The sequence below is a fragment of the Octopus bimaculoides genome, chromosome 4, assembly GCF_046866305.1.
Source record: "Octopus bimaculoides isolate indiv1 chromosome 4, ASM4686630v1, whole genome shotgun sequence".
NCBI lineage: Eukaryota > Metazoa > Mollusca > Cephalopoda > Octopoda > Octopodidae > Octopus > Octopus bimaculoides.
This window is the reverse complement of record NC_142931.1, coordinates 134971570-134995848: the sequence shown is the minus strand read 5'-3', so window position 1 is coordinate 134995848 and position 24279 is coordinate 134971570. Positions and strand designations below refer to the sequence as shown.

At 35.0% G+C, this 24279-nt stretch overlaps 2 protein-coding genes across 4 annotated transcripts in view; one reads left to right on the top strand and one right to left on the bottom strand.

Annotated features, from left to right (window-relative positions):
- Nucleotides 1–122: 122 nt before the first annotated feature.
- Nucleotides 123–8071, bottom strand: LOC106880160 (14-3-3 protein zeta/delta). 2 transcript variants are annotated; one of them, XM_014929998.3, is made up of 6 exons: nucleotides 7930–8071; nucleotides 7387–7702; nucleotides 4512–4635; nucleotides 3799–3962; nucleotides 3618–3713; nucleotides 123–3316 (listed from the first exon to the last, which is right to left on the bottom strand). In XM_014929998.3, exons 2-6 carry the CDS (start codon nucleotides 7696–7698, stop codon nucleotides 3254–3256), a joined length of 759 nt encoding a protein of 252 aa, XP_014785484.1. In that variant the 5' UTR covers nucleotides 7699–7702; nucleotides 7930–8071; the 3' UTR covers nucleotides 123–3253. The 2 variants fall into 2 exon arrangements, with proteins under 2 accessions (XP_014785484.1, XP_014785483.1); XM_014929997.3 differs by lacking the exon at nucleotides 7930–8071 and having other exon boundaries at nucleotides 7387–7793.
- Nucleotides 8072–8139: 68 nt separating this feature from the next.
- Nucleotides 8140–24279, top strand: part of LOC106880161 (mRNA turnover protein 4 homolog) — a 66570-nt gene continuing 50430 nt past the window's right edge. Inside the window, exons 1-3 of one of the 2 annotated variants that reach the window (XM_014929999.3) lie at nucleotides 8199–8337; nucleotides 8437–8495; nucleotides 10567–10670. In XM_014929999.3, the coding sequence (XP_014785485.1) occupies nucleotides 8310–8337; nucleotides 8437–8495; nucleotides 10567–10670 (191 nt within the window). In that variant the 5' untranslated portion in view covers nucleotides 8199–8309. Of the gene's footprint in view, nucleotides 8338–8436; nucleotides 8496–10566; nucleotides 10671–24279 lie in introns of both variants that reach the window. The other variant, XM_089351525.1, reaches the window with a different exon arrangement.

The window sequence follows — 24279 nt, the reverse complement described above, 5'->3', positions numbered from 1 at the left end:
TTTAAATGATCAAATAGCAAAACCTATAAAAGCTTTGCCTGAATAACCACTGAAGACTATTGAATATATAAAAATTAAAAATAAAAATATTTTCATCAATATAGAATTAAGAAGTAAAAGTCTTTCGGTAAAACATTTTATTTTATTAAAACTGATTTTCACTTGAGATCAAAAGCTTTAAATGGTTTCATTAAATGAGAATATCATGCAAATATAAATAATGGTTGGGAGAGAAGAGATTTGGGTACTAATTCTACAGTAACTTGCAAGAAGCAACTCAAAAGCAGAAGCTAAAAAAATAAACATTTACCCATGAAAATAAGAACCAGATGTCAGAAAAGTAATATTTGAAACTAATTTTGATTGGTAAATATTCAGTTAAAAATTTATAAATATATCCAACATAATTGAACTCTAAATTTTAAGCAGAATAAACTGACAAGTAGAAAAATATTACACTAAATGACTGGGATCGAGGAGAGTACTAAAATATTTCAAGAATTCAGAACTTCGTTAACTATTATCATGAGTTGATTATTAATAATGTTCAAAACTAATCTAATGTTTAGAAACAATCAAATTGGAGAAGAGAAAAATAAAAATAGTGTGAAATTCATTGCTTTCAAAACCAGTGCCTACATCTAGAGACAAATCTAAGAAGTTTTGAATGTTATACGGCTGAGTAAAAAAGATTTTCAAAGCAAAATCTTCAATCTAACTGAACACTAAGAAAACTTAGAGAAAAGTGCTACATTGGTTTGAGCACTATTTGTATTGATTTTATTCATTTTTCAAATGCAACATGCAAATTGAGTTTGTGAGCAACAACTATAAAGATTTCACAAGAATCTTAAATTTAAGAATAGTCTGTTTTAAAAAGTTAAAGATAGGATCTGTATAATACCTCTTCCCAACATTAACTGTATATATTTTAAAAAATATGAACACGAGCAGCATAGAAAAAATGCTTTAGTTTTCTTTTCATCATATTCTTATTGGTGCAATAAAGAATATTTCCAAAATCTGCACAAGTTCTCACCTCAAACTAGCAAGAGACACCTATTGTAGTCTCCAATAGCTGTGAAATACTCTAGGGGTCGAAAAAAAAAAAAAAAAAAAGAATCTAATGAAGGAGGATCGCTGGTTAAAATGCCAGGTTATCTTATGAGCAAAGTTTATTTGAAAAATGAATAAGTCAACCATACAGACTTCAAAAACAATCTGAGTTATCAGATGTCTTCACTTTTCTTAAAGCTGTTAAGAGAAAAATACAAATATTGAACTGAATAGTACAAAAAAATTCTTTGTGCTAACTGATCAAAAGCAATTTTATTTTCTGAACACTAGCAGAGTATAGAGAATATTGAATGTGTGCATGTATGGATGCTATTAACTTGTAATGTGTGCTCTGCAAAAAACAAAATTAAAACAAAACTGTACTTCCAAATGACTAAAAAGGTCATCCATATGGTATACAATATATACGTACTCCAATGGAAAGATGGTACTGGACATTAAATAAACTGAGGGCTAATTCAATTTTTTTTCTTCTGCAGACAGTAATTAAATAAACACTTCAGTTAAGTACTGCTAAAACTTGCAGTTGGAATTTAATCTTCAGAATTCATGGCAACATACAAAATGCATTATTTCCACGGTAACAGTCTTGCCAGCGAATGCTTCAAGTACAATAAAAAATTCACTATCATGAAGGGAAAAGGGGGAAAAACCCGACATCAAGTTTTGGTAATGTAGCAGTCGCTACGAATGACTTAATTTATATTCCCAGCAAACATTCATGTGAAAAAGGAATTGTGATTAACTGATAGCCAAGTGGGAAAAGGGAAGAGGTGAGAACAATTTGTAGCAAGAATCAGCATAGAATAAAAGTCAAATCCACAAGTACTGCTTAACAAAAACAGCCTTAAATGTGTTTTAATTGTAAGAACACAGAATTGATTTTATGTAGCCAACTCAAAATAATTAGTGCCAAGAAATATATTAAATTGTTATTTTTAGTCTTAAGACCAAGAAAGGAACTTTCAATGAACAAGTTATTGGCAGAAAGCAGGCTGAATTTATTTAGGTACATCAGAGTTTGATCTAACTCAGTGAAATCTTTTATAAAAATGTGAACCTTACCCAACAATTTATTTTGAATTTCTTTTTCCAGCTATCACAAAATCTTGACAAACTTCGCTAGCAACTCTTCAGCAACCAATTTGGATGAAAACGCATGGGGAGTAAAAAGCATGAAGATTTTTTTTTTTTATTCTCACACCAATAAAGTATTGGACAACAGCACATGGAGAAAGGAACATTTATTTGGTATGTAGTTTAAAGAGCATATCATGCCAAAATAGTAACCTCTGAGGAAATAGCAGGCCACAAGGCTCAATGCTAGTCACACCCCAATATTGGTCATTGTTAATATATATATATATTTTAAGTACTTGGGCCACAGAACTTTTGCACATGCTTTAACACAAAACACAACACTTGGATATGTTCAATGATAGAGCTAAATTCTAGCTAGAATAGCAGTCTCTGATTGGCCTGGATGCAGCAGACCGTTGCAGTACAAGAATATACTACAACTACTTAAACACTACAGCTGGCTAAAGACAGTAGTGTGCAGAGAGCAGCACATACAGTGAGGCACTGCTGAGGCTACTGGATCCCGTAGTGCAACAGTAGCTTAACTGGAGTGATTGATTGGAATCAATAACCATCTGTAGGGGAAAGGAAGAGTTCACCAAGCAGAACCTTATTAAACTTGAAATATAAGAATGTAGATTTTCCCATTAAAGCTAGCAAATAGCTCAACTTAATTAATCCTTGATAGGAGTGTATTAATTTATATATGCACATGAAGAAACACTATGCAACATTAAGAAAGTGCATATATAACACCAACAGGCACATCTACATAGTATAAAGAAAAAGATACCTGTTTATATTTTAATATTTGGCAACAGTACACTGATATTCTAACTAAAGTATCTGAAAGAATGGGTGGGCTAAGAATAAATTCCTAAATAATTTAATAGTTCCTAATAAAATTTATTTGTTGATGCAAGAGAAGGCATCAAATTGAAGCCTCAGCAAAGATCGTCAGCAATATCACCATCAGATGGCTTTCACAGAACTAGAAAGTAAGACATCTTGAGCTTGGTATAGGTAATAACAGTATGTGATGATGGTTGTTAGTACATGACCAAATGAGGTTCTGAAGGCTGCAGCCAGACACATCTCAGTTATTATCTCCTCCTTCACCACCTTCTTCATCTCCACACTGTGTATCAGACGTCCATAGCTAGAAAACAATTGAAAAAGACACCAATAAACCAATATCGAAACCCAAGTGGTTAAATTATTTTCATTAGCTAACAAACTGAATCCACAAGTGAAATACAACACAAATCAGAAAATATAGTAAGTATAAATTGTGACCAAGTCTGAAACTATGGAAATTCTTTTAAAATGTGTATAACAGTTAAGATTCTGGTATGGTAGATATTAAAACCAACACTTATTTAACAGAACTGAAAAGAAGCATGCAATATTTTTAGAATTACCCCAAAGTATTTCTAGAAGAAAAAAATCAGATTACTTACTGTTAAATTGTCTCTCAAAAGCTGCATTATCAATGTACTATCTTTGTAAGATTCCTCATTCAATTGATCTAATTCAGCAATTGCCTCATCAAAAGCCTATTTAATATAAAAAGAAAGTAAAATTAGAGAGAGAACAATACACAATCAACTCTTTGAGAAAAAACATGGAAACATAACTCACCTGTTTTGCTAAGCAACAGGCTTTTTCTGGAGCATTAAGAATTTCATAATAAAATACAGAAAAGTTCAATGCCAATCCCAGTCGAATTGGATGTGTAGGTTGCATTTGGCTTTTAGCAATATCAAAAGCGTCTTTGTATGCACATTGTGAGTGCCCTAAAACACCTGGAAAATGAATAAGAAAAGATTTTAAGAGAAAGAAAGCAAAAAGTGACTACTTCCCTTGAATTTCAGAGCACTGATAAGACAGCAGTATATGAAAATAGAAATTACTCATAATCAGCATGGAAATAAAAAAAGCGAGCAGTGCATTAAAGAGCCGACTATTGTTTCTCATATAGGCGGCGTTAGAGTCGATACATTCTCTAAACAAGTCTAATTTTCAATTGTAGCCAATGTACATCACTGCATATTTACTGTGATTTCCACCATCAATTTCGTAATCCGTGTAAATTCCATAATTTTCTGATGAAGTCATAAAAAAATCCGCAACAGATTTTTCTATTTAAAATAATCAATGCATATTTCACTTATTTTCAATTCGCTTTTCATGCTCCTAGCCTTAAATGTTCTCACTATCTTAAATGAAAGCTGATAATGTTATGAGTCATCTATAAGACTTTACAAGAACAGCTGAGACATTTGACGAAATATTAAGGTCCTAATAACGTATTACATTTCATAGATTAAAAAAAAGACCATTTTAAACTTCACCTTTCCTGTCTTCACCTTGGGCAACCTCTGCAAGATACCGGTAATAGTCGCCTTTCATTTTCAAATAAAATACTTTGCTCTCTGTAGTAGATGCTTTTGATATCAAATAGTTCTCAAGAAGATCCTTAGAAAGGAGGAAAAAATTTCAATATGATATGGATATAAACAAATTTTCTCAACGCTAATAGAACGATTAAACAAAAAAAAAAGAATTGCATAAATTTCGCATTTTAAAAGGCTAAATCACAACTAAAAACATAACCAATTAAAAGTTACTTTATTTTTCTGAAACCAGATGAACAGTTTCAAAAATTTTTTTGACTCAATATGTTAGTTTTACGTAAAAGATTTTTTTAAACCAGTATTTTTATTTTTTTAACAACGAGAGTAGTAACTTTTATTTAATGGAGGTAGTAGCAATTGCTTTTCTTGAATATAGTAGTAATTGTATCTTTTGGACGATAGTATAGTTTTAAAACTGAAAATGAAATTTAATTAAACAAAAACGAAAAGTACTATTAAAAATTCACTACGTTTAAAAGAAGCCGATTGTCCCAGCATGCCCACAGCCTTACTTCCACTTAAAAAAAAGAATATAGACAAAACTTCATCTAATAAAGTTGATTCTTGTTTGCTAATTAGAATTGAGAAAACCAGACGTTCTAAAACAATAATTTTTAAAATTAAAATTCAACGTAAAAGCCTCATTTCTAAGAGGCTGGAGAAGCTAATTTACTACCCTTGTAGGTGAAGGGCGGCGGCGGTGGGCGACTTACTGATTTTATTTTTTCTAGAAATTCATTTACTATCCATGTAAATGAAACCCAATGGTTAAATATTTCACGAGGAGGGGAAAACGGTCCACCGATCGGGAAATATATTTTGTACAACATATGTACAATGAAATATGGTAGTGGTAATAAAAGAAAGGCTACATAATTCAAGACATCCTATATATATATATCTAGTAACAACTGAACGGAACTAAAACTATTTAACAGATGTATGCATACACAGAAAACGATATCACAAATGACAAAATTAATAATTCCTAATGTTAGGAACTTCAACATCGACATTTAATATATATATATATATATGTATGTATACCACAGCAGTTAATGTAGAGAATCGAATTAAAAAGGCTGCTAATGCAAAATGTAATCGACGACCACCAATGTAAAATAAAACTACCATATGTAGACATAAGACGCTGCCTAGGTAACGACCTGAAGTTGTGTGATCCTAATTTAAAGACCGTTTTAATGCCCATCACTTTAACAATCAAATATGCTAGATTAACATCGGATGAGGTGACTACTACTACGACTACATTAAGTATAAAAATTAATGTACATATTTACAAGTGATATCTAAATCCATAAGCACATTCCAGTGATACCTGACACCATCTGTAAACAGTTTTAAATATATAAAGAGGCTGGGGAAGGGGGATTCCGATGATTCCCAAATTTCATTAAACACATTTCGAAATAATTGACGAGGAAACAAATGGGGGGAAACGCTAGCAAATAACTGCATTGCAACGAAAAATGGAAATCAATAGTTATTGCAAAATGGATCTGCGTATATATTATAAGCCAGTGCAATCCTAATCTATAAACACGCAATTATATATACATGTGTGTGTGTGTGTGTACATACACACACACACATCGAGAATAGAAGACAATCTTTAAGGAAATAGGACAAATGTGATAAATGGTAAATATGGCGCTTTTCAAGAGGATAGCGATGCGATCCCATCTTTACAATCAAGTCTAACGCTTCATCCATTGTGGACCTATTCTAATATCTCAACTGCATCTATCTGACTATGGTATTCAGTACTGAACGGCATTGCTAAAGAAATTCCTTAATTCTCTACACCATATAATTCCAAACGAACTCAATTCTTCAAGACTTCCTGCAACCCACACAAAATTTTTAATGATAGCACCACCATTCTCCCTCCATCATCCCATCTGAGCGAAAATGAGCCGATTAAACCGAGTAGTAAATTGAATGAGAAGAGCTAGGGAGATAAAATAAATCTTAGGGAGAGCTGAGGTGCTAATAAAGGAGTGGAGGATGCTAGGAACTGTTGCCGCCCACTTTCACCGTAGAACATTTCTAGAATAATCTGAGCCTGAAATATAAATGCCGAACCCGAACCCCCAGAAACATTTAAAATCTACGATATCCATTGAGTGAAGGTAATTTCAGATAAGAGATAATTGAGAATAAATGCTTATTAAATACAAGATAATTTAGACAAGCGACGCTCAATAAGATTCAAAGATGAGAGATGAAACGTTTTTTTTTTTTTGTTCCTTTTTCTAATTATCCGTCTTTTATTATGAGTGGCATTTGAGATGAAATGGCTTACAACTGTAACGCCATTCAGTAGCAGTCAACTCCGACTGACATAGCAGTAGATATATCTATCATACATTGTACATCGCATTAAAGCTTGGAAATGGTCGATAGCACCACTATTAAAATATGGCTAGGCAGGATGGAGAAACAATTACAAAATAAATCATATATCCATTCATTTATAAAGTGTTTTAGCATCATTATTCTCATTGAATTACTACTTTCGGTTGATTTATGATTTATGATGTAGTTAAAAGTAACCAGCCATTAAGTCTGGAGATAACTGGCTGAAGCGGATGCTGAGTGAATGAATAGCTAAGAAAGGAACGGTTTCCCTTCCTTAGGTGGCATTAAACAAGCTGCTTCCACTCAGCTAATTGAGATGAAATAAAGGAGATTTATAATGAAATAAAAACAGGTGATAACTAGATAGACTATGAAGTAAAAGTAGAGATGCGTAGAGAAAAAAAGTGAGGAGAATGAATTACTCGCTTACCAATACTTCTGTACAAATTGCTTTAAGTTCTAGTTCAACCTTTTCACGGTAATGCTTAGCCATCGCAAGCTTCCTCTCACAGTTTTCTGCTTTCGATTCAATACTGGAGATGACTCTCCACGATGACCGGCGTGCACCGACGACATTTTTATAAGCGACCGATAGCAAATTCCTTTCCTCGTTGTTCAATTCTACTCCGTTTTCTGTCACTTTTTTCATAGTTACGGCCATATCATCGTAGCGTTCAGCCTGTTCGGCTAATTTTGCTTTCGCTACTAAATCCTCCTTTGAGTTACCGCTCTGTTCTGTCATTTTCCTAAGAAATGTAAGAGCAAATGGAAATTCAAAGATGTAACAAACGAATTTCAAGGTTAAACTTCCACCTTTTACAAAGATGGCGGATACACAGAACCAATCACTAAGACCTGTGACATCATTTATTATTACGCCGTCTAAATTTTATAATGTCGATTAATTCATTATAGTTAACAGCCAATAAATGTAGAAAATCTTAATTATTTCAATGATGAAAAATTTACTTACAATTTCAAAATTATATTCGTGGAAGTTAAAGTAGAAAGACTGGAACTATATTGCGGATGACTACAGAGAAGCGGTCTTTATATCTCATAGATTCTTTCTCCTCAGAGGGGGTTCCCATTTGTAAGACAGGGTAGGCTGATCTGACGTCAAGGTTACCATGGTCGACGGCAGTGACATAAAAGGATAAATTCTAAATAAAAACATTAAACAACAGTTATCTATTCAATTAAATTATTTATTAGATAAATACCGGAATATATAATTTTCTTAGAATATAGTAATGTTTTCTAAAAAAACTTGTACATTCCATCATCCCTTTCAAATTAGTCTAACTTCCGGTTCCGTTAGTCCATGTGCGATTCAGAAGTAACACGTCAAAAATGCCGAAGTCAAAACGTGACAAGAAAAGTAAGATTTTAATTCTAAATAACTTGTTTTTAATCAATTACCCATCATGATAAAAACTCTGATTCTTAAAACTACTTTTATTTTTCTTCGATTTGACAGTTTCTTTGACCCGGACCGTCAAGAAAGGTTTAGAAGGAAAACAACAACTTATACAAAATGTATGTATCGCTCTGTTTTCTTTTAAATTCACGAATAATTCTAGAAAATGTAATTATGACTTAAATATTTACTTTTATTAATTTGGATTATGAACCAGAAGTATATTTGGAGAGCAAAATAAATCGTGGAAGTCGTTTCTTTTGTATTGAGTTCCAAATTTAAAATGACGATTGAATAAGCGAAAGAATTAAGATGGTATTTTAATTCAAAGCTTCTTCAATCCGATAAAATTGAATTAGAATGTAACGCATTCTTAATTTTACTTCTACTGAATTAGAAAAAAAAAAAGCTCCTTACTATTATAATCTACATCGTTAGTCAATAACTTAAAACTAAGTGCAGAGATATTGATGTCAGGATATTTCATGTGTTTATTATGTAATAATATTTTCATAAAGAAAACCTACAATAATGCAATAATATTTAAGCTAATCAAAATAGCACTACTTTTGAAATTTGAAATTCTTCGATAAAAAAAAAAACGAACACGCCTTCAATAAATACCACGTGTATCTGTTGAGGCAGCATGATTACGTTCTGGCGGACGTCGCGCAGAATCTGTTGCTTGGTTCCAGTTGTCTATCATCACTTTAGCTTTATGTTTACGTTTTGCCTTTTCTTCCCTATTGATTACATTCCTGTAACTCTGGAGCCAAATTATCGTTTTCAAACGATCTTCCTCTAAGATTTTGATTTTATTTCACTAGAGTGTGTGTTTGTAAAAGCATTTGTTTTAATAAAATATTTTCTTATAATTGATTGCGTGTATTTCGATGGTTTTGAAATATTTATGGTACTCACGTGGATTGAAATTAGAGGGAAATATCTTTATTTGGGTTCTAGCCCAAATAATGAAAACATATTACATTAGATAATGCTGGAATCGCCATTCTTTTCAGGGGTCTCGACTTTTAAAATGAAATGAAAATTACTTTTGAATATAACAAAATTAACATGGCCTGTTGGTTTATCTTTATTTTCACACCATTTCAGTTTAATTTGGTTTTGCTCACCTTTCTTGTGTAACATATACAACCCAGCAATATTGATGGTTTTCTCGAAAATCCTCAATTTAGAGCCTTCTTTCTATTGCTGGAAGGTGCTCTGTTCCAGATATTACCACTGAACCAAATTTCAAAATATACTTTGGACCTTTATTAACATTTTGGGGATTGCTATTTACTTATAAAACCGTCTTAATTATACACCTTATTAATAAAAAATTAAAAGAAGCGGTAGAATCCTCTTGTAGACCCCCTCCAAACTAGTGAGTCTAATGTCTCTTGGAATGTATGTTGGCAGCAAGAAACATGGTCAACGTCGTTTTTGCTACACGGCAAAACTATTGTTACCATAGCTAAATGCTTGTGGGATGCTGTTTCTTTTTACTATATTCGACTATGTTATTTTCAGTTGAGGGGTAAAAGGGTTGATTGCTTCTTTAACGTTTAAACTGGCCAGATCCAGCCTCTCACACCTGCCTTACAGCATCATTCTAAAAATAAACAATCACATCATTGAAATCTCAAAGCTGTGAGATAATGCATGATTAATTCAAAACAATGTGAATAAATGAGCATTACATTTGACAATCTGAATGCTAAAGTGTTAAATTTAACTACTTTGTAACAAAATTTTGAATTCTTTTGGTCCAGTCTCTTTTATTCTTTCAAATTATGTCATAAATAGCATTTGAAATAATTCTCAGTATATTTAAGGTCTGTTCAAATAGATAGCAAAACAAGAAAAAAAATGCAAGGACAAGTTTTAACTAAGGTGTTATTAATATAGTGCTTGAAAATCCTTAACATTTTCAGATGCTCATCCTTCATCAGAAAAAAAAAAGAACGAAGGAAAGAGTTCATGGGTAGGATGTGGTTCTGTGATGTTGTGTGCATGTGTAGGAAGATGAGCAGGGGTGAGGTATTGAGTGTGAATGGTTTGTGGTGTGTGGAGATCTGCAAGAGAGGAGATAGTAGGTTAAGATCTACAGTAATTGTCAGATTGTATGATTTAAGAAAACTTTTCTTGTAAAATTAGAAAATCATATTTTATTTCTTTTGGTTCCAGATTCAGGATTCTGTGGATAAATATGCAAGAATTTTTATTTTTTCTGTTGAAAACATGAGAAATGTTCAACTAAAGACCATCCGTTATGAGTGGCGACATAGCAGGTTGGTTGATCTTCATTTTAACATTATTTCCTTTAATTTTGCTTGTCACCATCACCGTTTAATGGTCATTTTCCATGCTGGCATGAGTTGGACAATTTGACAAGAGCTGACAAGTCAATGGACCATGCAAAACTTTGGATGTCCTTTCGAAGGCCAGCCACTTTACAGAGTGAACTGGGTGCTTTTTATGTAACTCGTATGGCAAGACCCTTCAACTGAGGTATTGACGGAGGTGGCTTTGCACCACATGATAGAGTATGATAGAGCGACAGAACTATCTTGCTATAGAGGATGTACATGACTACCCCAGTTGGAAAAGAGAGAAGAGATAGTGCTAAGATAAGATTCTTTTACCATGTACCACCCAGCAATTTTTTTCCTAAAATCCTAAATTTAGAATCTTCCTTCAATTACATCATTTAACATCCACTTTTGGGCAAAATTCAGTGAACCCTTGCTGTCACCTGTCTCCAAACAAGGTAATATATTCTCATGGCTGGACATATTTCACAAAAGATTAGAAATGGACACAGCTTGTTTGCAACTATCACCTGATATTAATATAAGGTGACACACACATACTTAGACAATGGGCTTCTTTCAGTTGCTGGCTACCAAATACACTCATAAGTTTGGTCAGTGCAGGACTGTAGAAGGCACTTTCCCAAGGTGCCATGCATTGGATCTTGACACAAAAACCATCGGTAGGGATGTTCACTTCCTAACCATTCAGTTATGTCTGTGCCAATCTGAAAAAGATTAGTCATTAGACCAGATTGTTTTGATTTTCCATTTCTCTAATAATGTAATAAGTAGTTGGTTCTAGCTCATTAATCATTTTAATTCTTTTTTTCGTGTGTCTAAGAACGGTACATTTATCCTGTGGATGCATGCAATCAATTCGGAAGGATGGAGGTTGATGTGGAAAATTTATAATCGACTGAATTTGTTGATACTGTTGATAAGAGCCATCCACAAAATTTAGAAGACCAAATACTGAAAATAGTTAATATTATTTTGGGGTTAAAAAGATGTTTTGCTCAAGTGTAGTTTAAATATTTGAGATGGACTTCTCTACTAATACACTTTGTACATCTTTCACTATCTGGTTGGTATTCTAAACTTCACTGCACATTAATAACCTATTTTGCTGTCACTTCTAATGACATGCAATTTTATACACCTGTTGTATTGTGGCATCATTCCACACCAACCTAAACAGCTCATTCTTATTATTTATTGGATTCATAAGCAGAAATCTTGGAAGTGTCCTTTTTTAGTTCTGACTAATAACACAACCCTCAATATCAGTTCAAATACTGGGCCTTATATGATCCGGTGGTGTCAAGCTGTATAGCAACCAGAAAATGCTTTAGTTTTAATTCAACTATCATTTTACAAGTATAATCGTTGGTATGCTGCTTACTTACACCTAGGGATCAGTGTTGCTGCTGCACTTAGTTAATATTCTAGACCAGACCTGTGCAACCTTTTTTAAGAAGTGGGTTGCATGTGACATGGTTCATCATCTGGCATGCCACTGTGTCATTCGGTAAATCCCATGGGCCACATGTTGTCCATGATTGTTCTAGGCCAAATCCAAATTACCACTCAGTTGATTAGCAAAGGTTAACTCACTCACACTTTAGATGAGTGGGTTTTCCTCTCAGCCTCTTCTATCACTGCTAAAGTTGCTTCTGCAATGAACTGACTATATGCACCAACACACTGACCCCCATCCACTTCTACCAGCTATCCTCTTTGCTCAACCTTTCACTTACAGAACTTGAAACTATGAAATCACTCCATGAACAGGTTTTTCCTACACACCAAACTACATATGTTCGTGTTGATGATAAACTACATCTATCTCCCCATCTGAGAGGGACTACTTCTTATTCTCTATTTGATAAATATTTTATTTTTAAAGAATGATTGCAAAGCTGTATCAGTAAACTTTATTCTTCTGTACCGTCTCACTGGTAAAATGTAAAACTTATCACTCGCAAGCGATTCTCAAGAGTGATAAAGGTTTAAGAGCACATTCCTATTTAACTTTAAAAAATATTTGATTTTGACATGACTGGCATTGCAATCATGTTGCTCAGGGTTTTCTCTCACTGTGCAACATTCAAACAAATATCTTTTACCATAACCTTCAGTTGATCCATGCTGAGTGAGTGAAATTGGGTGGACCTGATCTGACATTTGGCTTAGAACAACCACATGGTCCTTGGGTAGCGAGAGTTGAGTCCATCCAGTTGCAAGTATTCAGTCTAAGTCTCTGGTTTGAGGATAATATGGCAGTGGCTTTTGTGGGTGCTGCAAAGTTATGGTGACATAAATAAACAAACACTGGTTGTCAAGTAGTGAATGACAAATACATGTGCATGAGTAGACACACACAGATCATTTTGCAGTTTGGGTCCGTCAAATTCCTTTACAAGGCATTACTTGGCTGAGTGGTTGAGAAATTTGCTTGCCGATCACAGGGTTTCAGGTACACTGGTGCCTTGGGTGGGTGTCTTCTACTGTGGTCCTGAGTTGATTAAAGCCTTGTGGGTGGATGTGGTAGTCAGAGACAAACAAACCTGTTGTGTGTATGTGTTCTTGTCTTGGCATCACGTGATTGCTGTAAACAAATGTCATTCCTTTCTGAGTATTCTGTAAAAACATGTCTGGCCATGAGGAAATATCTTGCTGGGAAACAGGAAGAGTTGGTTACAGAAGGGCATCTGGATGTAGAACATCTGCCTCATACTCTGTCTGACACATGTATGGTAAGGTGGATTTTAAAATGATGATGAAAGCACCTTCAAATCACATGATACTGTGTTGTCAAAAAAAGGACCATGAAAAGTATAATATATGCACTATGCCTGTAAAATAGAAAAACAAGTCATTGTTGATCCTAGATGAGCCTACCTGTTCAGGGCTCTCTGGAAGCTAAACAATGAGGTGGAATGTTAAAGAAAACTATACAAAGTAATTAGAGCTTTATTGCAAGAAAAAGATAGCTTTGGTCTCATCATTGTGATTTTGTAAATGCTTTGACACACAACACTACTGGTGGTTGCACAATTAATGCGACTAGTGACTATGGCAATTTCAAGCTCCCTTTCGTTACCGTATTTATTTTGAGATGCTCTGTGTTTCTTTCAATTACTTCAAATATAACAAAGAATTTAGTAAAATAACTTGGTTATCATTCAGCCAGTGTTAGGAACATAAATTGTGACTACAGTTTGGTGGAATATTTTAATTCAAAACTTATGAAAACAAGACATTTGTACTGAGAGCCAGAGATGGTTTCAGCTGGGTTGGTAACGAAAGGGTTAAAGTAGTTGCTGAAAAAATGGGTAATGTATGTTGTTGTTTGCAGAGAAGACACCTCTCAAATGATTCAATCTGTTTGGTGGGGAAAGAGAAAGTCAAGATTATCTTGAATTGGTGTTACTATTTCTTGATTAGATCCATCATCATTTAATGTCTGTTTTTCATGCTGGCATGAGTTGGATGGTTTGACAGAGAAGCTGGACAGCTGCACCAGGCTCCATTGTCTGCTTTGGCATGGTTTCTATTGCTGGATGCCTTTGCTAACACCAACCACTTTACAGAGTGTACTAGGTGCATTTTATGTGGCACCAACACCAGTGGGGTTGCCAACTAACTTGTGAGAGGAAGACCTCTCATCTGGGAGAGGGAGTAGACCTGAGGGAAATGGTTTTGTGCCAGTTGAGTGGAAAGGCTTGCAGTGGGTGATGGAATGAGAGTTGTGGAGGAGTTCAAGATCACTTCTTTCAGATCTTTAGTGACAATTACACTAGAGATTAAATATCTAGCAACATATTTACCTCTAGAGCTTTTGTGAGGACTTCTTTCTTATCCTTGCATGAGCAAATACAACAATGCTAATGTGGGAGCCTTTACTGGTTGCTCAATATGTTAGAAATAGTGGCCAATTGTCTTTCAAATCACACCCTACTCTTAGGGAAAAAAGGGAAGGTCATATTAGATAATGTAGTTGTGTATATCCATTCCTCTGCTAAATCTTTGGGGTGGTCATGGTTGCAATGACTTTCATAGCTCTCTTTAATCAGATGGACCTGAGGCTTAAACAGGCCTCACTTTTACTTAGCTATTATGTTCTCTGTGTTTTCTACAAACAGTACACTCTTCCTGCACTCATAATGCTTCACATTATACATCTATGTAAAAGAGAAATTTGCTTATTTACTCAATGTGTGTGTGTGTGTGCATAACTATGTAAAATTACCAAATTCTTGTAAAATTGTAAACTGGAACACCGGTTTCTTTTAGATCATCAATTACATTTGTTTTCAAGAAAAAAATTTTGTTTTAGAATAGTCATCATTTTTTACCATCCATATTTGGCGTTAGGAAGGGCATCAAGCTGTAGAAACTCTGCCAAATCAGATTGGAGCCTGGTGTAGCCATCCGGTTTCACCAGTCCTCAGTCAAATCGTCCAACCCATGCTAGCATGGAAGGCGGACGTTAAAAGATCTAGTGTATGCTAGATGTTGTAGTAACGTGCATGGCAAGACCTCTTGAGGGTTGGGGTGTTATATATTGAGAGAAGTAGCATTGTGCCAAGTGTTGAGAGTTAAAGTAGGAAAGAGGGACAGGAACAGGTGTCTTGCTGTAGATACATGGCTACCTCAGCAGGAAATGGGGAAAGGATAGTGGACATGAGGTATCAGCATACCCTCAAGATACAAGGAAGATAGACTGAGAATAGGGGCAGAAAATTGAGGATGGGTGGGTAGGTGGGGGAACGAGACAAAGTGTTGGGAAGACAGAAGTTGCAGAGTAAGAGATACAGATCAGGTTTCATATATATAGATAAGGTACAGTAACAATATGCTTTTAGGGTCTCATTTTTTGCTGAGATGACTGCGCTCTCTCAAGCACAGCAAATTGCTAGTCATCTCAGTCCTTCATTTTCTTCTTGAGGTTAAGCTTAACTGTTGCATCCTACATCTTCCTCTGTCTCCATTGTCAGTATGAAGGAGTTCCCATTGGCAACTGGTTTTAAACTCTTCTGATATGGCCTCGAGAATAATAATAAACAAGAGCATTCAGAAAGTGCAAACCTCTGCCAAAGCAACAATAACGTCCTCTCAATGATTAGCTGGAGATAATTTTTAAAATAAGAATATCTGAAATAAACTCGATTGCTCTCACAAAAGAGAATAATAAAAATGAATCCAGCTGCTCTCAAAAAGTAAAAAAACAGGAAAAATAACCCAGAATCCTTGTCCGGTACTGGATTGATCCCAAAATCTAATCAGTTCATGCCAATCACGAGGCCAAACATCCCTGAAAGTTTCATCCAAATCCATCCAGCGGTTCTTGAGATATCTTGTCCACAGACAGACAAACAAACACAACTGAAAACATTACCTCTGCCTTTGCTAAGGTGGAGGTAATAGAAGGGGATTGTGGGCTGAACTCTGGTGAACTCCAACATGCTCACTATATTTGCCACTATAAATTTTGTAAATTCTCATCAGATACTCATTTACAACTAGTTTCTGCAGAAACCCCCCAGATCAGAAAGCAAAAGACTCTATCAAATTCTGCAGGTCAATGAAAGCCAAGTATAGCAGTTTACTTGTGGCTTAATATTTCTCCTACCATTGCCTCGCTAGGAAAAAAGCATCCATGACACTTCTTCCTGTCACAAAACAAAATTGCTTCTCATTTGGTCTAAAACTTTTCCTAAGTAGTTGTGGCACAACTCTTTCTGTAGCTTTCAAGATTTCGTCCAACAATGTAATATCTCTGTAATTAGTCCTCTCCAACGTCTCCTCTCTGTATCAATTGACTATAATGCTGCTACACCAGTCAGTGAGTATATCTTTTTCAAAAATATTTGCAGGATCAAGCCATAAAGGCTCTACATGATTGTTTGACATCCTCCAAGAAAATTTTCCATTTTACATTCTTAGAACTAGAAAGAGCTCATTGGATAATATGATCCTGGCTATACTAAGTCTGAAGAAGTAATGAGTTGGTTATATATGCAGTGCTTTTAATCTTGAGTCTGCTGGGTAGAGGCTGACTCAGGGCTTGGTTGTTCATATCATAGTCTTACATGCTGTTGTTGATGGCACTCCGTCAGTTATAACGATGAGGGTTTCAGTTGATCTGATCAACGGAACAGCCTGCTCGTGAAATTAACGTGCAAGTGGCTGAGCACTCCACAGACACGTGACAAGGCTGACCCTTTGAATTACAGGTACAACAGAAACAGGAAGAAAGAGTGAGAGAAAGTTGTGGTGGAAGAGTACAGCAGAGTTCGCCACCATCCCCTGCCGGAGCCTCGTGGAGCTTTAGGTGTTTTCGCTCAATAAACACTCACAACGCCCGGTCTGGGAATCGGAACCGCGAGTCCACTGCCCTAACCACTGGGCCATTGCGCCTCCACGTAGTCTTACATGATACAACTGTGAACTATTTGCTAAAAATCAATGCAATGGTCATATAGTAAAGAAGTGGAAATAGCTACAACTGTGCAGACATGCCTATGTGGTTAAGAAGCTCGTTTCACAAGTATGTAGTCTTTGATTCAGTTCCATTGAATGACACTTGGGCAAATGTCTTCTACTATAGCCCCAGGTTAGCCAAAGCCTTGTGAGTAGATGTGATTGATGGAAACTAAAAGAAGCCCATCACATATGGGTGTGTATATGTATGTATATAAATGAGGATGCATGACCTAGTGGTTAGGATGTTGCACTCATGATCACGATATCATGGTTTCAATTCCTAGGCTGGGTGGTGCATTGTGTTCTTGAGCAAAACACTTTATCTCGTGTTGCTCTGTGATCTCTTTGACAGCTGATGCATGTACACCATGCACCTGTTCAGGCAACATCGATTTAATGGAGGGAGTGGGCTAATGTACAACACCTAGATTTAGTTACTATTAACAAATACTTCATACAGGTCATTCAGCATAAGCTAAACACTTATACGTTGTCTTTGACAGGAGAGTCCATCATATATATATATTTATGTATATTTATGTGTACTCTTGTCTAGACATCACGTAATACAAATGATGTTTTGTTTCTAGTCTTCTATGGAAATATATCTGGTAATGGGGAAACATTACCTTGCTTGGCAACAGTTGAGGGATGGTGACAAGAACTGGCTGTATGAACTCTGCCTCGACAAATTCTGTTTGTCCCATGCAAGCATGGAAAAGTGGGTGTTTAAACCATGTTGATGATGATGATGATGATGAGTGCATCTGTAATTACTGGTAATGATGACTCTTCCATGGTACATAAGTGTTTCAACATACTTTCAAAGACAAATATTTCAATTGTTTTGAATTAAGCATTTTTACTGTTTATTTAATTACTTTTATTTGGAAAATTTATTTTAAAATTTTGTTCTTTATTAAATAGCTTACTGATTTATATATATATATATAAAATCATCATCGTTTAATGTCTGCCTTCCATGCTAGCGTATATATATATAATTCAGCTTATAAATAAAGGTTTGGTGGTTGCCTTGTCTCGCTAGTTGTTACTCTAGAAAACATAATTCTGAGTCAAAATCTTTATAGTTTGGGTATCTTTGGAATATTCTTTCCATCTCAAGTGTGGCATATTTGTACTGATAACCCCTGTACAAGTTCTATTTAGTTAATGTAAAACATCTTAAATATGTCCCTTGTGATCTGCTTTTTGGAAAAGCAGTGTGGCAATCATACATAGGACCTCACACACATGCTGAACAGTTTTTGGAAGAGTTGAATATCCCTTTTTTGTCTGCTAAAATAATGGGTTTATGTGAGACTACAAAGTTTTCATCCCCTTTCCTCTTTGCAAATTTCTTCTAGTCTGATCCCAGCTTTTGTTTTATCTCATGGGATGCATGATTTGGTGATATGGCTGCTATTTCTAGCAGGATATTTGCTCAGTCGGTAGAGCATCAGACTTTTATAAGTCAAGCTTAGAAGTAATCTGAGGGTCGCAGGTTCAAATCCCTCTGCGGGCGTAATCCTAGGCGTAGCTGTGGCTGTGTGGTAAGTATCTTGCTTACGAACCACATGGTTTCGGGTTCAGTCCCACTGCGTGGCATCTTGGGCAAGTCTCTTCCACTATAGCCTCAGGCCGACCAAAGCCTTGTGAGTGGATTTGGTAGACGGAAACTGAAAGAAGCCCGTCGTATATATATGTATATATATATATATATATATATATATATATATATATATATATATATATATATATATATGTGTTTGTTTGTCTGTTTGTCCCACCACCATCGCTTGACAACCGAGGCTGGTGTGTTTACGTCCCCGTAACTTAGCAGTTTGGCAAAAAGTGACCGATAGAATAAGTACTAGGCTTACAAAGAATAAGACCTGGGGTCGATTTACTCGACTGAAGGTGGTGCTCCAGCATGGCTGCAGTCAAATGACTGAAACAATTTTTTTTAAAAATATATATATATATGCACTTGTTAGTATGATCTTTTTCTTAATTGCTACTGTTAGAAAATGGTGTGCTACTGTCTCTACTTTAAAATCTTTATTGAAATATTTTTTCCTTTTGATTTAGTCATCCTTAGTTTTTATCAGCATTGATATTTGAAATAGCTGTTGTGATTTCTGTGCATCAGCACGTGTAATGACACCACTCACCTGGGTTGTTTTTGTTAAATCCTAATTATCTAATGATGCTTATGCAACTGTTATAGCAGCTGTTTCACACCAACTAACATGATCTCATATTGGAAGAATTAACTTGGTTGTGTATGAAATTTGATACTGTTCCCCTAATTTTTTTTTTTTTTTTTTTTTAAATAAAATATGCAACGAATACATGAGACAACACCACTCGATCTTCTGTAGTTATTAAAATATCCTTGCTGTCACCACTGCAGCTGTTTTATAGCCTCCTAATAAATACCAAGTGTGCTTTTTCACTTTTAATTTCTTGCTACTTCAGTGGTCTTCTCCTCTTCAGCTGACACAGCTAGCTTGAAATATGTGAAGGATGCAAGTGGTATTGATAATCTTCACTTGTCTTGAAATTATATGCTGCTCTTTATTATCGATGCTATTGTGATTGGCACTTGACATTCAGTTTTCATGTCGTCATGACGACCGAGACTGAATACTGCTTAACTCTTCGTTCTCTCTTCTCTCTTTCATATCTTCTCTCATAAATTTTCTCCTCTTCAACTCCAGTTTTTAGTTTTAAAATATGTCAGCTCTAATATCAAGATAATAGACTTTTCTCATTTTAATCTCATTAACTCTCCATTTACAGTTTCTGGACAACTGTTTTGTTTATTTATTGCTGACAATTTCTCATTTAATTAGTCATATTTTTCTGTCTGTGTGTCTCAAGAACTGAACAATATTAAACTTTTGTCTTTTTAATTTGTTTAACATTTTAACTTTTAATTTTTTTTTTAAACTTCAGCTCTTCCTCTCCCTTTTAAACACACACACTTTTTATGTTTGTCTTTTACAGAACAACCAATATTTTAATGCATTCCATAATGAATTGCTGAGCTATTCATTTTATGGTGGAATACCTCCTTTGAGCCACTTTTTTTTTCTTTCAGTATTCTTCTTGCATAAAATTCTTATTTTATTGGTTTTAATTTTAACTATTTCATAACCATATTTCTAATCAAATGCGCTGCTTATTTTGAAAATAATCAAAAATTCAGAAGAATTTAATTAAATATTTTTACATTTATTTCAATATTAATCTAGTGTTGAAACATAAGCTAACAAAAGGTTCTTGCATAAAATTATGCTAGATAGTTTTATTTAGATGTGAATATATTATATAACATGTTTTTTCTATTATCTTCCATTGTTCCAACTATCTGTAATTAGTCGGAACTTGGTAGCACTGTATCATGTAGTTAGTACTAACTTTGAAATTAGTCTGTGATAGTACTGAAACCACTGCCTTGTTTTAGAATGTCTAAACGGTCACTTGATTTGCAAATAATCTTTTCTACTCTAAGCACAAGGCCCGAAATTTTTGAGGAGGGGTCCAGTCGATTAGATTGACTCCAGTACACAACTGGTACTTATCAACCCCGAAAGGATGAAAGGGCAAAGTCGACCTCAGTGGGATTTGAACTCAGAACATAAAGACAGGCAAATACTGATAAGCATTTCGCCCAGCGTGCTAACGTTTCTTATTTTTTTACTGCCCACAAGGGGCTACACACAGTGGGGACAAACAAGGACAGACAAGTGAATTAAGTCGATTATATTGATCCCCAGTGCGTAACTGGTACTTATTTAATCAACCCCGAAAGGATGAAAGGCAAAGTCGACCTCGGCGGAATTTGAACTCAGAACGTAGCGGCAGACGAAATACCGCTAACATTTCTGCCAGCTTGCTGCCTTGGTGTGGTGCAGAGGGTTTGCATACTAATCTCTTTGCAGAGCCTGCAGCTTCCTTGCATCATGGAGGCCAGCAGGTGGAAAAATTATCCATCAGGTTGACTGTGGAGAAAACGGAGGTTGCTTCAAGGTAACTGTGGATCAGGAATTGCAAGCTATGGAAGAGGGAGGGTTACCGGGGCTATTGTTGACTGGAGACAAGGTAGAGCTTGATCAAACCCGGTTGGGTTGCCTTAGCGAGGTGTCTGATTTCGGAAGACCCAGAACACCTAATGACACCAGGAAATATCACTGTGTCCAGGTGCATTACAGGTGATGTATAGAAAAATTCACTAAAACACAATTAGAATAGTTTTATATGAAAACATTTGGTAATGAATTTAGGAATTGTTGCTAAATCTTAGATGTATGATCATCAGCATTCCATCTACACCCATCCCATCTTTTTTTTTTATTTTCAAGCATTATACCTTGGTCTACATTAGCCAATGTATTTTTTAAAAGAAATGTTAGTATGGTTTGAGGAAGATTTGATTGCTATTCCTAGCAAGTTGAGTGGCCGTATAGAGGTTTGTTGGCATAGGAATTTTGCAGTTAACCTCTTCACTTGAAAGCAAGCAGCACATGTCTGGAATTTGAAGTATCACAATTACAGTCCATTTGGGTCTCATTAGCTCTGTGGTCTTTTGTGAATAACCTTTACATATCGGATAGATTTTCAACAATCTGAAGTGGTGATTATGTAATTCAATGTACAGCAAAAACATTAAATCTATATTCACTTCAAAGTAGAGCTGCATGTTATCATAAGACTTGAAGATTGTGTGTAGCTGTTAAGTAGAGTAAATTTTTTCCATTTATGTTTTCGAATGAATACCAACTGTTTAAATGTCTTATATCAAATATATAACTAGATAAATAAGTGTTATAGGTGGGAATATCTTGTTGCTTAGTCCCAGACTAGCTCTGTTCAAGCTGCAGGTCTATGCTGAAACATGTTTGTTTGAAGCTCCTGTCTTAATATAGTATATCCAGCCATACATTATCCAATTTGTGCTTACGTTTTTAACAATAGATTCTGATTTGGTAAATATTTGACTTCTGTCAACCATAGAATGGTATCCCTATTGGATTCTAGGGAATATCTTTCAATCTCATCAAAAGACTTAAAACAATATAAGACATTGTCAAACTAAGTTACATTTTTTCTTATAAGATTTACAATATTTACAATAGGTGCAGGAGTGGCTGTGTGGTAAGTAGCATGCTTACCAACCACATGGTTCTGGGTTCAGTCCCACTGCGTGGCACCTTGGGCAAGTGTCCTCTACTATAGCCTCGGGTCGACCAAAGCCTTGTGAGTGAATTTGGTAGACAGAAACTGAAAGAATCCCGTCGTATATATATATATATATATGTTTGTGTGTCTGTGTTTGTTCCCCCAACACCGCTTAACAACTGATGCTGGTGTGCTTACGTCCCCGCAACACTAGCGGTTCGGCAAAAGAGACCGATAGAATAAGTGCTAGGCTTACAAAGAATGAGTCCTAGGGTCGATTTACTCGACTAAAGGCGGTGCTCCAGCATGGCTGCAGTCAAATAACTGAAACGAGTAAAAGAGTAATATCAGAACTATGGCCATTTTTCACTCCTTTATCATAACTAAATAGTAATGGAAACCTACCCAGTAGTACAAGTATCATAACTAGGTTGCAGATTTATGCAAAGAAAGAAAGAGTCATACAGAAACTGAAAACTGATATCTTGGATATACGACACTTGCAACAGACTGATAATATGGCAAATGCCAAACATCTGTGTGAGAAGGGTTTACACGTACCAACAGTTGTTGACAAGGTGAACACTTGTTTGAGACATCTGTGTGATGATAAGGATCAAGTCGAAAATGTAGGTAAACTTGTGTGTGTGGTCTTCAAGATTATAAAGGAAAAAAAACTGTTCGGTGTATTTGTGTAATGAGACAAGATATTTGATTGGAAGAAATATTTTGGTTTGTTTAGCCTTTTAAGTATTAGCGAAGTTCTGTAGATGTACATCTGTTGAGAGAGTCATTAATTTTTGTGATATGGTTCAGGCTTTATTTTTCATGCGAATTTTTAGTAAATTTATTTGTAGGTACTTCAGGTTTTAATGTGGGCAAAATTTTCTCACAGGAAATGGTAAATTTGCTAAATTGTAAATATACACAAAATTCAAATTTTTACTGAGAAAAGGATTATGAACAAAAAACTTGGTCTGTGTGAAGGTTCTGCTTATATTTTTATCTGACTTTTTGTTTTCCATGCAATCATTTACTTTTAAAGTTTTTTGACTCTGGATCTCTACCAGCATGAGCATAAGGATTTTAGTTTTTCACATTTATAGACAATGGAAAATGAGATCTTATGATATCTCTACAGATATAGCTTCTTTATGGTATACTGGAACTGTAATATGAAGCTACATTAAGTGGACTATTTTCTGGCTCCATTCCAATTAAATGCAACCTAAATAAATCGCTTTTGTAATTACTGTTATATGATAGCAGTTCTCAGGTACCAAGACACTTGCTTGGTACTCTATACCAATTGAAGATACAGTCCAGCTTTTTTTCTTTTTCTTTTTTTTTTAACCATTCGTTGAAGATTCTGGTCAAAGTATTATTTATCTGACTAGTGAGAATATCTAATTGAATTTAAGACATTCTATCTCTTCAAAAATTCAATGCTGTGTTCCTCGCTCTGTCTTCAAGTCTTCACACTGTCTCCTATTATTTTACTCTAGTTTCACTTACAACAATATTGCTTTGTTTAGTCATCACTATTTGGTTTGTATATATTAGGTCAGTCACTATGAAAGTCAAACATATGTTAGATAACAGATTCAGTTTTGGACTGCATAGACTAAATCATTTTTTTACAGCTGTCATTAAAATATTTAGAATAAATTTTTCATTCATAGCTTGCAAATTCTATTGTCTGTTTCAGAAGAGACTGTCTAAACAAAGAGTTTTTTTTCTCTTTATACTATTGATATTCATTTTTTTTCATGTTAAACCAGTCAGATTTTCTTGTAAATTTGCACAATTGATTATTATTCAAATTGCTGCTTTTCCTCACACTAATCACTCAAAGAATATTTAGTGGATATTGTCAGTTAGCCGAACTCTCGCAGGCAGAGTAATCTCA

Coding starts and splice junctions, on each gene's coding strand:
- LOC106880160 (XM_014929998.3), bottom strand. CDS start 7,698: ATGACAGAACAGAGCGGTAACTCAAAGGAGGATTTAGTAGCGAAAGCA. Junction 4,636..7,386: donor CAATTTGTACAGAAGTATTG/GTAAGCGAGTAA, acceptor CTCCTTTCTAAG/GATCTTCTTGAGAACTATTT. Junction 3,317..3,617: donor TTTTGAGAGACAATTTAACA/GTAAGTAATCTG, acceptor ATTGTTTTCTAG/CTATGGACGTCTGATACACA.